We start from the raw sequence: 14873 nt of genomic DNA, 5'->3' as shown, positions 1-14873 counted from the left end.
TATTCCTTTAGCCACATGCCACTAATAGTGTCTTAATTTACTAAACATTATTCACTATAAAGTAGTCCAATACTTGCATGAGATGCTACACTTTTGAACAATGTCCCATGACATAGTGCTGGGATAGTCTTGACTAGGAATGTGTTCAATAAAAGACCCATCTTCTGTCAAATCTTTCACTGGAGAATCATAATTATTGGTCTTTGAACTATACCTTATCCCCTTTTTCCTCTGGCTCGTCCTCATTGAGAAATTCTCGCTTTGGGTATGGAATCTGGCAGCCAGCAAAAACGCTAAAGCAGAGAAAGAATAAAGTTGTATCAATATGTAATACCTTTCAAACGTATTTGGATATAACACTGAATTATGGTCTAGCATTACATGAATGAACCTTATGAGGGTTATGACTTCCCCCACTCCAGTGCAGCTGTGATAATTAAAAATGGAAGGAAATTTCCCAATTGTGGTTCCTTGTTATGTCAAAATCCATATGCACTGTGCTTAGACAGCTACTGATAGGCAAACAGGCCAACTTCAAGCCATGGTTTACAAACCGGGCTAGTTTCTCTACAAATCATAGTTCTTCTGAAATTCTTTGGTGTGTCCCAGTAACCAACATGTCTTTGCAATACAATCTTGAGTCCCTCTTCCTTTTCAGAATCCAGCTTGAATGTCAGGCATTTCTTGCTCCATTCAGGGTAGTATTTGTCATTACCAAAATTTGGAACCCTGTTTGTAGGGCTCTCAATCAATCTTCCAAATCACAAAAAAATGAATATAATGCAGTAACAGTTATTCAGCACCTGTCCTTCTTAAAGGTCGGATATTTTCTTACTTTGAGAACTTGCAAGAAAATCTCTGTCCAATTAAAGACCTATATCAAATTGACTACTGCATGGAAAAGGCAACTAATAAATACAGCCTGCATGTTTGCTGTACAGGACAGATATAGACAAATATTCTGGCTCAGAATATTCTGGATCTCACATATTTAAAATGGTCCCACAGAACAATATTTGCCATCAATAAAAAGCAAGCAAGCAAGCTCTAAAGAAGAGGCGAAACACTTACTCTGATGTAGGCAGTGGGTCCTCCTGAAAGTAAGGATCCTGCAAAGCTTGCTCTGAGGTAATTCTTTTTGTAGGATCCATAGTGAGGAGTTTCTGAAGCTGCGTAACATAGTATTAGAAAATGAATCATATGGATACTACAGTAGAATTTACTGTAATGTATTTTATTTATTGTACTTCAATACTGCCAAAGCTCTCTGGGCAGTTTGCAACAAGGAAGCCCAATAAAAACTTTTAACTATGTTCAAGAGAAATGGAAGGCTTCCTCCATAGAAAAGATGAAACAGTATTCACTGGCTATCCTTACAGAACAAGTTTCTCCAATCAGGTTATTTCCAAAAGTGTTGGACTACAACTTGTACGAACACCAGTCAGCAAGTCACTAGCTGGGGAATGAAATGAGCTGTAGGCCAAGACACCTGGAGGGCAGCAGGTTCGGGGTGCCTGTTACAGAAATACAAAAGAAAGTACAATGCACTTCCCACTTGTAGTCTCTCTATTGCCCCCACTCCAGCAACTCATATTCTGTATGGGAATCAGCCATTTCACATTAGAGTTCTCTACAAACTCTTGGGTGCTTCCTGTTTGTTAATTATTTTCCTAGAACTTGTAATTGACAATTGACCATTTATCATAGTTCAAGTTAACTATGAATGACATCAAAAACATAAAAAAAGCATACAACAGTAAATGAACTGAGATTTTTTTCAGAGAATTACAGTTTTAAATCTGTGTATCTTCAGCCATATTTTCTGCTGGAATAACACAAGCCTGAAATCCTACACAAACTTTCCTGGAAGTATGTTCCACTGAACTCAGTGATGTTTTTATTTCTGAATAAATAGATACAGGTGAGTATTGTTAACTTAACAAAATACAACATCCTTTAGCAGCAGCATACTAATAGCAATTTTATTTGTCAAACAAACAACTTACTAAAAGGAATACTTTGCTGTCAGGCTTGACTTTGTGTTTTTCCATATATTTTATGAGGCTACTATTGGCATACCTAGGGAAATCAAATAAAAAAAGTTTACAAGAATGAAACAGTATTCACAACAAAGAAAACGTGTATTATATACTAACGTACATTTCAAGTAACAACTTGCAAGCTTTTATTCACTAACCCATACAATATTCTGCGGATAACCGCAAGGCAAATGGTGGTGGTGGTTTTTGGTGACACATGAACGTCACTCCTCTTCAAATAACAATGCCAAAGATAATCAAACTAGGGGAAGTAAAAATCCTGGATAGGAGAACAAATACTCTAAGAAGGAGAACAAATACTATTAAAAGTCCAAAAGAACAGTAAAATCAGTGCACTTATATGATAGAAAGAAAGTTGATGGGTACACCTGCTTACAGACCAGACTTCATAGTTTGGTGGCCTCCACACTAAATGCCCTGTCTCTATTAACATCTGAATGTGAAGAATACTGAGAGAAGGGACAAACAGATTGAGGTGGAAAGCAGCACTAGTTCAGATATTCTAACCCAGGCGTGGAAAAAATTTGGCCTTTCTAATGTTGTTGACTATAACTCCCATCAGCCCCAGCAAACATGGCCAATCCTTAGAAATTACAGGTACTGTAGTCCAACAATATGTGGAGGACTACAGGCTGTCCACTCCTGGAACTGAGCTTGGAAACCTGAAGAAGAAATGAGGTAATAGCTACATGTGGAAACAGCATGAAACCATGCTGCAGTGAGGCTCAGCCTTGCATGTTCCTCCAGTCCCTGTGTGTGAGGGGAGACATCTGATACTTCCAGATGCAGTTTTCAACAGTTTGGTTTCCTGTTTCTCTGACTCCTATCCCAGCTTACACAAGCCACAGTTTTCAGTATCTGGGAAAAATATGAAATGGTTTGCTACAATCTATGATTACAAGCTTTGCATATCTTCTCCTTGAGTGAGATGGAAGAAACTGCATGCCCCAGTTGCCATACTGCTTTTTCATACTACTAAACTGTGCATTACAGCTGAATAAGGGCTGATGTCAACCATCATGTTTTAGAACTATTAGATCCAGATAACCACTACTTACGTAGTTCTCCTAAAGTCTTTTTGAAGTGTAGGATATTCTGGCATCTTCCTAATGTCTTCCCAGTCTTTATCTTTGTAAAGAAAAAGCAATGGACAAATATTAAAAATGCAAAAATACACAAACAGTCATACTTATTTTATTTATTTATTAGAGTTATATCTCACCTTTTTTCTTAACTGAACTAAAAAGAGCTTAAATCAGTCTCTTTCTGCTGCTCTCAATCTTATCCTCAGAACAACAACCCTGTGAAGTAGGTTGGGCTGAGAGTCTGTGACTGGCCTAAAGTCACCTAGTTGGCTCCATGGTTGACCAGAAACTAGAACCCAGATTACCTGAGTCCTAGTACTGTGCTCTATTTGATATAAACTCATTAGCAATCTTAAAATTACCTGCAGGAAATCCCATTACACTGAATATGCGATCAAGCTGATCATGATGAAAAGGATTGCTTGTTTTGATGTCTTCCTGACGACAATGAAAGATAGGTTCTGAAGTCAATAGTTCAGCAAATATACAGCCAATGGCCCATATATCTAGGAAACATAAGCACATATAAAATCTAAATGTCCTCATATATTTATTTGCTGAGGTTATGATGTGTTAATCACAAAATATATAATGAACTCATATGTAAAAGGAAATGGAGTAGTTGTATTAAAACTGGAAGAAACTGCTTGTGAATTTTACTTGAAGGCCAACTTCCGCAGTCAGATATTGCATAGCGCTGAGCCGAAAATCGCACAGTCCCTGATGACAGCATACAACTATTCTATTGATAATGTTAAACACATCACAGTAAACACAGAAATCAAACAGTAAAAACGTCTATGAAGAAATATTATGCTTTTTACAAAAGCAGAAAGCAAAAGCACAAAACACTCTTTTCAAGTATTTTCAGAATAAGAATCCAAACAATTTGTTCAAGTTTTTCAGTAAGTAAATAGCCACATCTCTAGTGCATTTAGTATCACGAGGTTCACTCATATTACATTTTAATTAAGAATACTGTTGATTTATGTGAGGTAGTACACAAAAAGGCTTTAGTATAAGCACTCTTAAGCGGATGGGGAGAAACTCTAGTTCCCTAACCCTAACATGAAGACTTTGAACAGCTTTGCTCTAAGGAACTAGAAGTAAAGGCAAATTCTTATTGGATATCCCAGATCAGAACTGGGATCCAATTCTTGCATTCCTAGCTTTGTAATCTGACCTGCCTAGGATCATCAGATGGCCACATCCCTTTTCCCTGGTTACAGATCATTTACTTGTGTGCTTATTTATTATATGTATACCCCACTTTTTTCCTTTTTTAAAGAACCCAAAATGGCTTCCATAATGCCCCTCCTCCTGCTTTCTCAATTTTATCCCCACAACGATAACCCTGTGAGGTAGGTTGGGCTGAGGGTCTGTGATGAGCCCAAAGTCACCCAGTTGGCTCCATGGCTGAGTAGGGACTAGAGGTAGTCTCTGTCCCAGTCCTGTGCTCTCAACCACCACACCACACATGCTCTTGTTTCCAGCTCTCACATGTTTTCACCCATTCTGAAAGGCCGAAATGTTTCTTTTAAGGCTTAGTTACTCGTAGTGAGAACTTTAAGTTAATTTTCAGTTAAAAAATACTGGCATTTTTGGTATGCCAGTATGGCCACTGGCATGTGGCCTTCAAGAAACTGAACTGACCTTTGAATGGAAAATGGTTTCCTGTTATGGTCCTCAATCAAAATAATCTTCCAAGATAACAAGGGAAGGCTTAAATTAATAACAGAAAGTAGTTGCTGTAAAAATGCATATAATCCAAAAATTAAATAGAGGGAATAATAGTAAAGTTTTTGTTATTGCTGTTTTGCATTTCAACTGTGTATATCCAGTAAGGTTAATTCAGTATCTTTCCCAAAGGCAAAAGAAATCCCATTTTTAGAAATCTAGTACAAGTACTGTATAATAATAATTATTAATGTGGATAATATTCTACAACCTTTCAAGCTCTTTTATTTATAGTCTTGTCAACACAACTCTATACTGCCCATCCCAAAAGATTTCTTTAAGTAGGCTGGGGGGTGGGGGTGGGAATTGGGAGGGTGTGCATGATAAAAGGAAACTAATTGGACCCAAAGGCACTCTGAGTCATAACTGTCACATGAAGAAGCGTATCCTAGATCAGAGGTTGGGAAACATATATAATTAGTACAGGGCCTTTCAGAGTAACAGGCCAATTTGGAGAGATTAGTTTGTGCTGGGGAACGGCCCTAACAACATACAGTTATGATGTGGCTTGAATTGCCCTGTGAATTGCCCTGTGAAATGTCAAAGCCTGTAGAATTGGAAGTAACTATCTTCGTCTACAGTGTACAAGAAGCATCCAAACATGGCATAAAAGAACAGCCCTCTCATATTGGCCCAAGCTGGTCACAAGTATAAGCCAGAGTTTCAGTTTCAGGGGAGAAAAAGTGATTTCTCACTGGTCATAATTTCAAGAACATTTGCTGTCACTACTTTCACTCCAGGAGCAGAGTGACACAATGAAGCCTCACCCATAGAGCTTTGGGGCATGACCAGCAGCTGTGCTTTAGCAAGATGCTTTAGAAAGAAGCTGTTTCTGTAGTAGTTTAATCTCTCCTTCTTAGAATTTCATATGTGAATTTTCAGCTCAACCTTAGTAAAGTTAAAAGAAAATCCAAAAAACAATTTAACTGAAAATATTTCTAGCAGTGTTAGGCTCAGTTAACTAATCAGAGTCTGGATCAACTACTCCCACTACTAATCTATGGGTATGTTCAGATGATATAAGGAATTTGGGCTTACAGAATACAGGTTTGAGGCCTCCAAAGTGCCCAACAAATGATTGAAAAAAAGCAGGCACCCTGAAATCATTCTTCTTCTCTCAGTCCTTCTGGAGGCATTGAAGATCCCTCACTCCCCAGCACCAGTCAGTGGCAACAGGGATGGGGGGGGGGGTGAGAATTGATCTGGGAGCTCTCACCCCAGTTCTGAGTTAGCCAAATCCAATGAGGGTTATAGACACTTCTCTTGAGATCAGCAGCAGAACCCTCTCACTGTGCTGTGTCCACCCAGCACTGCAGGTACTTAGAGGTGGTATCTGGGAGGGAGGGAGGGAGGGAGAGAGAAGTCATATTCTGTTTGGTGTCCCTTCAAGATGTTTCTCCACCTGGTGCTGACACCAAATAGCTGCAGTGCTGGGTAGAAAAACAAGTTGCATTAGGCTAAGCCTCCTCTAGAGGAGGATAAGCAGAATGAGCTCAGCCCAGAGCTACCAAGTGGCTATGGTGCTGAGCAGAGGGGTGGAGTGATAGGAAAAACGGTACTTTGCCTGGCCTCCTCTAGAGGGAGAGCAAGCAGAATGTGGCTCTCCTGATGCTACTGCCAAACCTTGTAGAGAAAGGTTGCTCACTTGATAGCAAGAGACAAACTGCTCTGCTCTGCCTAGTCTGCAGTACTGAGATGTGCGGTTCACCCTGCACTGCTATGGACGCTACACTTTAGCTGCTGTCTGCACTGGCATGGGGAACCTCTGATGGACATTCCCAAGTATCACTTGGGTGCTTCAGGACCCAGAACTGCCTGGCCACTCTTTTGCTGTTCTTGCCAAGAGGCTCTGTGGTAGTTTTGGCCACCCGTAGATTTGTTGCAATATTGGCAATTGCACAACTGCTCAAGCCCAGGAGTGACTGATAAACCTCATGATAAACCATGACTTCTTGGGGTAGCTTATAAATCCAGAAGCTGGGCATAAAAAACATGGCAGACTGGACCTGGGCTTAGCATGCCCTGTGGACCCAGTTAATATTTAGAAGCATGGTTGCTCTTTTTAATTTTAATAATGCATTTAGAGTTTAGCTCAAATGAGATACATTACCTAGAAACAGCCACGATCATCCTGCCAATTTGTGGAACACTTAACATAGCAATTCACAGTTCTCACTTCACACTTTAAGTGCATTTTCAGAACACTCAGTTTATCAACTGCTCTGAAATATTTCCAACATTCTTCCATGGAACAAAATACCACACATACAAAAGAATAAGAGATGCCTATTTTCAGGTACTGAGATTAGCTCTCATATTATTCTAGAATATACAGCATACATAATTTTGGAGGACAGTCACTATTCAACAAGATGTAAATAAACTCAGTGTTAAGTTATGCTTGCTAGTACCATGGTTGCCTATGTATATACTCTGGAAATAATCACAGCATAATCCAGTAAAGGGTTAGGCACTGACCAGATCCATTTTTTTCAATGGGAAAGTTAAACACAAACTTAAATCAAATTCAGATCATGTGTATTTAATTATGGCTGGATTGTGTCATTGGCTTCTTAAAGAGCATGCTACATGAAAACAGTTGGCTGAATACAGTCATAGTGATTCTGTTCAACCACTATACAAGTCTCCATGTTTCATGCATTTAAATATTAAAAACCTATTGGCAAAGCCCGATAAGTTAAACATGCTGCAAGATAAGTGGTACCATGAGTTTAGAAATAAGATCATGTTGCTAAAGGCAAGTTAAGTAAATGCCACGAGTTTTGCAACAGGGCAATGACGCCAGGGCAGTAACCCTCCTTTGAGCTACGGAAAAAAAAAGTTTTCCAAGTAAACAGACCTAACAAAACCCATCTATAAGCTAGAAAACCATAATGGGTGTGGGAGTTGTCAAGTGAATTGCAGGATGTTCTATGTATGACTGGCTGTATGCAAGGCAGACTAGGGTATGTGTTTGATACAATGAGCTGCTGGCTCTCTTCCATTAAAGCCAATGTAACTGACATGGAACTCTTCAGAAAAATGCATACATGTAGCTAGATAGCTTTCAGGAACATGATGGAGCCACACACTCAAAAACTGACAAGTTAAACACATTTCACTGAGAATCTCAAGGAATAAGACATCATTCTGACAATGAGGAAAATAATCCTTTAGTAGGGACTCATTTCCTAGGTAACAGACTGATTTCCGCTCACACCAAAATATACATCTCCAGGATAGGCAGGGGTGAGAAGGACATGATCTCTTGCAGGGGATGATTTAAGGTTCAATCCCACGCATGTTTGATAGAAAAATGTCTGAATACTTTCACTGTCCCACCAGCCATGTTGGAAACTTTAGGACTTCTGTCTAAACACGCACAGGAAAATGGAAACCCCTATGCCAAAAGAATGTAGGCTGTCCCCTTCTTTATTTAAGGAATGTAGGCTGTCCCTTTCTTTATGTAGGCTGTCCCTTTATTATTCTTTATTTTATCAACCAGGATGATAAAAAGTTTGCTCCATAGGGCTTTTCATTATTTTAAATGTACCACCTCCATACTCTAGTTTTGAGATTTTTGTCTGCTCTTTATTCTGCTATCGGTGACAATTAACGTTTTTAAATTGTTTTAAATGTTAGTTGTATGTTACCTTGGAGCATTATTTGGGCCAAAAGGCAACTCATAGATTTATAAGTAACTAAGAACAATGAGTGGGTGTGATGACTGCATAGGGAGTTCCCTGTCTGCTGAGAAGACTGAGGACATCACGTCATCTAGATAAGCCACTAGATAGCACAGAAGAGAAGCCAGCACTTGAGTTGCACATCAGCACCTGAAATACTGGGAAATATAATCATGCAGTCCTGGAAGCAAAATTTAGACTGCTACATAGGATGCTGAAATCCAGGACCTCTAAAGACACTTTCTTGGAAATGCTACCTGTTCTACATGCATGGTCAACTAAAAATGTACATTTGAGCAGACTTCACTGTGTGGCCAAATCAGTGACATCAGAAGTAGGGGATCAATTTGGGACAATTTCCAAATAAATATAATATATTGTAGTATATGGAATTTGCTGCCATAAATCATTTGAAGTTGGTTTCAGCCCTTGTTTTGTTACAGAGACTGCCTTAGTCATGCTGACTGGTGCAAGAACATCAGAGGAGTGCAGTCTTCCTAATTCCCCTGCACCTCTCAGTGGCTTTTTATATCACAGCTGCTACCTGAGAGGATAGTTCCAGAACATGGTACTGAGGAACTACTGCTTGGCCCCACGATACTTATGCTGTAATGTTCAACAGGGTTCTATCAAGCATCCTATGTTTTTAACATTTACAAGAAACCACAGGGAAAGGACAGCGGGGATTTTGGAGTGAGGTGCTACCTCATGGCAACACGCAGCTCTCTTTCTCACTCGATTCAGATGAGGCAGTGGACGTGCCGAATTAATCAGTAATAGTCCAGATGACAGCCAATGAACAAACTCAATAAAGATTTGAGGGATGCTCCTGGATTTCATTTTGTCACAGGTAGCTTCTGTGGCAAAGAATGCTTTCCTTAAGCAATAGCTAGGAACTCTCCTGGACAGTGATAGGTAACTGTTTCCAGGCTGTCTTCTGGCAACATCTATGATTGTCTACTGTAATGCACTGTATCTCAAGATGCTTTTGATGACTGTTCAGAAAGGACACTTTGCTTACTTGTAACTGTGGTTCTTAGAGTGGGCATCTGTGAATTCACATGGACGGGTTATGTGCCTGTGTTGAAGAGTCATTCATAAAACTCTATAGCTGAACAGAGTTTCAGATGGGAGTCTCACTCACTTACATACTGGATGTTCTGGGCACGGCCCCTATGTGCCTTTCAGTCCTGAGTCTGCTATCATGGGAAAATAAACAAGGTGAGGCACTGAAGCTGTAATAAGAGTGGGTTATAGAATGATTTCTTAAGTTACACGTAAGCAACCTGTCCTACTTCCTCACAGTCTCTGTGGCTGTCACACCAGATGACTGAAAAGCAATGATTTACATGAGGAGGTGGTCAAATGAGAACAGAAGAATCAATCATTCTACCAAAAGCTGCATCAAAATGAGCACTGATATCCAGGTAGTAATGTTTAATGAAAGTTGAGCCCAGGTCGTTATGCTATGAATTCTGGAAGCATGATGCCTCTGAGGAAAGCTGCAAAGGATGTTATGGCTCTGCTTGAGTGTTCTTAAATTTGTAGCAGATGGAAGCCATACCCTTGATAAACAAGGGGTATGGTAAAAACAACCATTCTCTTGTCAAAGCACACAGTCCAACCCCTTTTAAACTCTTTTAGAAGAATAACGGAGTTCCTTTAATATCTAGGGAATGTACATCTAACAGGGAAATAATGTCGGGCTCTGTGGTTGGGACATGGGTGGCAAGAGACGAGACGAGACAAGACCAAAACAGGCACCTGGACCAGGGCAACAGAACTTCAAGAAAGACAGAATCCAAAGGCAGGGTTTAATGGAAAGTTCAAACTATACAGGCTGAGGTCGAGAACCAGAAGAATGCATTGGGCAGAACAAGGACATGGTCAGAAACAAACTAAGGGTCAAAAACTAGGAAAGCAAACAGAGGTACAGATACCTTGGACAGGATAACAGAGCAGGAGACATAGCATGGCAGGATACACAAGACAACAGGAGGGTCAGAGATGATGCGGGAACTGAACCACAGTTGTCAGGAAGCCCTGTGTTACTGAGGCAGCACAGATAAGCAGGATACATGGGTCATGCAAGAGGCAGATACAACAGCAAGGCAATATGGAAAGGCAGGAACAAGGGCAGGAACCAGGAGCAGAAATAGTCAGGCGAGGTGCAGACACAACAGCAAACAGGTTAACTTGTGTTGCTGAGGCAACATGGCAAGGTAGGAGACATCAAAAGATGTATTATACTCAGCAGGAACCAAGAGCAAAAATAGGAGCAGGAAAGGTTAGGTAGGATGCAGGCATAGCAGCCAATAAGAAGACCTGTGCTGGTAAGGCAACAATCACAAATAGCCACTATAGCAAACAGGAAGACCTGGATTACTGAGACCAGTTCTAGAGGGAAAAGCTTGCTCTTATATAGTCTTCCCCCAGGACTCCCAGCTGGTGCTCATCAGTAAAATGAGAAGTCTAGCAGGCCTTGGGATACATCCTGCAAATAGAGTGGTGACTGTTCTGATTCTGGCCACCACAGCATCCCAGATCCTAATGGTTCTGTTGAAGAAGAAATATTGGTAATACAATATCCTGAACTAGATGGAGCTCTGAAACAACTTCAGGAAGAAAAGAACAGTGTGGGTATATTTCCTTATCCCTTTGAAGAATGAGAAACAGTTGGTCACAATTTAGGGTATACAGTTCACCTATTCCTCACTCTGAAGTTAGGGCAGCCAGAAATGTCACTTGCATTGCAAGAAGTCATAGGTCAGTTATAGCTATAGGTGCATTGCGTCATGCTGCAGATAGCCATTGGTTAGACTGTCAATCGTACTAACAACATTGATGGGCTCCAGGATGAACAGGCAGGAAAGCCAGTAGATAGAGGCTGAAAAGTTCTTTAAGGAATCATTTAGCATTAGGGTATGAGAGAAAAAGAAACCCTCAATATTGTTCTGACTAGCTAATATTGCTGCTAAGTAGACTTTGATGGATAAAAGTGCTAAACCTCTAGATTCAAGAAAAAGAAAGAACTGCAATCTATATGGAAAATGGCATGATTTTAGCTTCTGCCTCATTGAAGTGAAAAAAAAATCAGATCTACCTTCTACTTAGCAGTGAATGAGGCCCAAGTGGAAAGTTCATGGGAGGAAGTCATTAAATCTATGACTCTGGAGAACACCCAACTTTTCTGAAGATATAGGTTCTTCATGTCAGGGTGTCTGAGCTTCCCAATGCTCATTCTAAGGAAGTCTGGAGTATAAACTGGTAGCATACAGGTCAGTAGGTCAGTAGTTGAGATGCCACACATCAGTGAGTTTGGGTGAGTCATAGGAGGCTCCCACTGGACATTCCCACCAGGCAGATGGCAATGGAGACAACATGATACATGCATCAGTCCCAGAAATTGAGAAGATCCAGAGGAAACATGACAATAGTGGTGTGAAGAAGTCCATATATGCCCAGCCGCCCCTTGAGATCGGCGGGGGAGGCCCTTCTCCGGGAACCCTCCATGAAAGAAATTAGGAGGGTGGGTACTCGGAGGAGGGCTTTCTCTGCGGTGGCGCCTAAGTTATGGAATGCGCTCCCCAGAGAGGTCCGCCTGGCGCCGTCGTTATTTGTTTTTCAGCGCCAGGCGAAGACCTTTTTATTCAAGCGGCATTTTAACTGTTAACATTATTGGTTTTATCTGGCCAGGGCGGCTTATTTTATACTGTACTGTTGTATTTTAATTTTATATTTATATTTTAATTTATATTATAATTATTTTAATTTATTGATGTGAGCTGCCCCGAGGCTTCGGCGAATGGGGCGGCATAAAAATGTTTTAATACATAAATAAAATAAATAAATAAGAAGTGTGCTAGAGGGGTTACCCCAGTTGCAGAGACCATAAACTCAAGGAAGCATTGAGTGGCAATAGCAAAATATTAGTGTAAGGTTCTCAGTTCCCACGTAAGGCATTATACAGGAGCTACTCTGTCCACTGAAAGATAGATGTGGGTTTGACTGGAGTCAAGAAGTGCCCCTGTGAACTATATTTGAGAAAGAATAAGGCAGGCTTTTTCTTGATCTGCAGGCACAAGGATTCCAAAAGTACAATGGTCATGGTGATGTTGGCCCAAAGCTACAAAGAGCCAGTTGTCTATGTATGGAAAGACAAGATTCCTTGCAATCTTGGGTGTGCTGCCACTACTGTCATACACTCTCTAAAGCTAGGCTAGGCAGTGTGGCTAGGCTAAAAGGTAGAACTCTGAACTGGAAGAATATGTTGGCCAGGGTCCACATGAAAAGTGGGTGAGAAGCAGGGTGTATAGAAATGTGAATATAAGCAGCACATACCCTTATTGTGACAAACCAATCCTTCAACACAAGTGGGGAAGAGTGCATAATTATTCTGAGTTTCTCTGGTGAATGCAATGACTGACATACCAAACACTGTAGCAGACAAAAAGGAACTGAGAAGCAGGTGTGAACGAAACCTGACCTATGCCCAGAGAAGGTGAGCAGGACTTCCTCATAAAGTGGAAGCTCACAGGTACATAATTCAGTTGTGTGAGTCAGAGAGACCATAAAGAACCTCGTTTAGTTGAAAAAAAACATCCACCAGCTTGAAGGTCACCTTCAGAAGCTTTCTTCCAGGTGCATCCACCATTCAGTGCAAGGCTGGTGGTTGTAGAGCCCCAACACAGGATATGCTCTGATGTGTGAAATTCCTCTTCCTCAGGAGTTTTAGCTGGCACCAACATTGTTGCCATTTGATGTGAAAGGCACTCATACTGCCAAGCTTTTAAATTTATCTTTTCTCACTTTAACATGTAGCTTTTTATTTATGTATTATCTTTTTTTGTAAACCAACCTGAAAGTTCCAATGAATGATGGTGATCATTTAAACAAATAAAATGTTTTAAATAAATAAAATTAAAAGAGCACATAAAAACAGTAATAGACCAAAGATGACATTTTGCTATATATTTTATCTCGTCCTCTTTTTTCTTCAAAACTAAGAATGACTTATTAATTTGGGTTATTGCTAAATAGCATAGGTTCCCTTAAGAGGATTGTGTAATGTAGGTAAAAATTTAATTTATTATTAAGAGATTTCAAGCTGTAGTTTGAGATCTGCATCCTACCACAGAAATGATATGCAAGCAATAAGCAGTCTAGTTGCAAATACAATTTACTGTTATAATGATTAAATAATCATTATTTTATAAAGTGTTCTTACTATTAACCAGCAAGCCTACACTTAGGAGGAACACGAACAATTATACATCTTATGGCTGCAGATTTTGTCCTCCATGCTTGCATGTTCATATGAATATTCTGGTATATACCTGTCTGTTCATCCTTGATCATAGCTTTCTCTGCTGTATCTCTGAACAAACTCTAGCCACACCTTCTCAAGCATCCTCTGAGTCTTTTAATCCCAGGACAAGCACCATCATCCAGGGTCTTTCTGAATCTTTTTCTTGTTCAGAATTCAGTGCACTTTGCTTTTCTGTTTCTCATGTACATCCACATACATTTTACCCCAGATCTGTGTTTGCTGCAGGCATACCAATCCTTTGGGCAAACTGTTATATTTAACATCTGGAAAAATGTGGTATACTTCTTAAACAAAGCCCCTTTGTAACTTCAGTTTTGATCAAGGATGCATGAATATTAACGGTACTTTGTGACTGTAGTTTGGGAACACCAAAAAACTTTCTCCCTACTTAACTACTTTCCCCTATTTACTGAAACATTCTTTTAAAAATAAATATACTTATAAGTACTATATATATCTGTGTATAAGACAACCCTTGAAACCAAAAATAGCAAAGCAAAAATTGGGGGATGTCTTATACGCCTGACATATGACAAACACCAGAAAAACAGCCCAAAATATTGACCTTGTCTTATACATGAGTCACTTTACATACTTCCATCCTCTAGCATCCTAATGGAATGTTGTGAACAACCTCCTCACCACATAGCTAACACTTGGATGGCTATATGGGGTCCTGTTATTTAAGGCAAGAGTCGGTAGGCAACATGATGTCCACACCAATGTGCCCCCAAGGCACTTTTCTTGGTATTTCCATAGATGCCTTATCCCATCTCTTTAAAAAACAAACAAACAGTTGAAACATGCTTATATGCACCTAGGATTGCTTTGCTGTTGGTGCTGACAATTAGATGTTCAAAGGAGATGTCTAGTGTTTCGGGACGCAGAACCCACCTCTGCGTTGTAGTCAGTCTTTTAGGCAAGCTGCTTGTCATTTGCAGCACCTCTAATGGCAGTTTCACTTGATGATGATGCT

General features: G+C 40.1%; 1 protein-coding gene across 9 annotated transcripts in view; it reads right to left on the bottom strand.

Annotated features, from left to right (window-relative positions):
- CDK19 (cyclin dependent kinase 19) overlaps window positions 1-14873 on the bottom strand; it is a 114903-nt gene that overhangs the window by 17770 nt on the left and 82260 nt on the right. For all 9 annotated transcript variants that reach the window (XM_044426449.1, XM_044426457.1, XM_044426476.1 and 6 more), the window contains 5 exons: window positions 3508-3651; window positions 3119-3188; window positions 2007-2079; window positions 1072-1169; window positions 215-293 (listed from right to left, as the gene is read on the bottom strand). In XM_044426449.1, coding sequence (XP_044282384.1) covers window positions 215-293; window positions 1072-1169; window positions 2007-2079; window positions 3119-3188; window positions 3508-3651 — 464 coding nt within the window. The remainder of the gene's footprint in view (window positions 1-214; window positions 294-1071; window positions 1170-2006; window positions 2080-3118; window positions 3189-3507; window positions 3652-14873) is intronic.

Source organism: Varanus komodoensis, unplaced genomic scaffold (genome assembly GCF_004798865.1).
Source record: "Varanus komodoensis strain SLA01 unplaced genomic scaffold, ASM479886v1 scaffold1, whole genome shotgun sequence".
NCBI lineage: Eukaryota > Metazoa > Chordata > Lepidosauria > Squamata > Varanidae > Varanus > Varanus komodoensis.
This window is presented reverse-complemented; position numbering and strand designations above follow the sequence as displayed.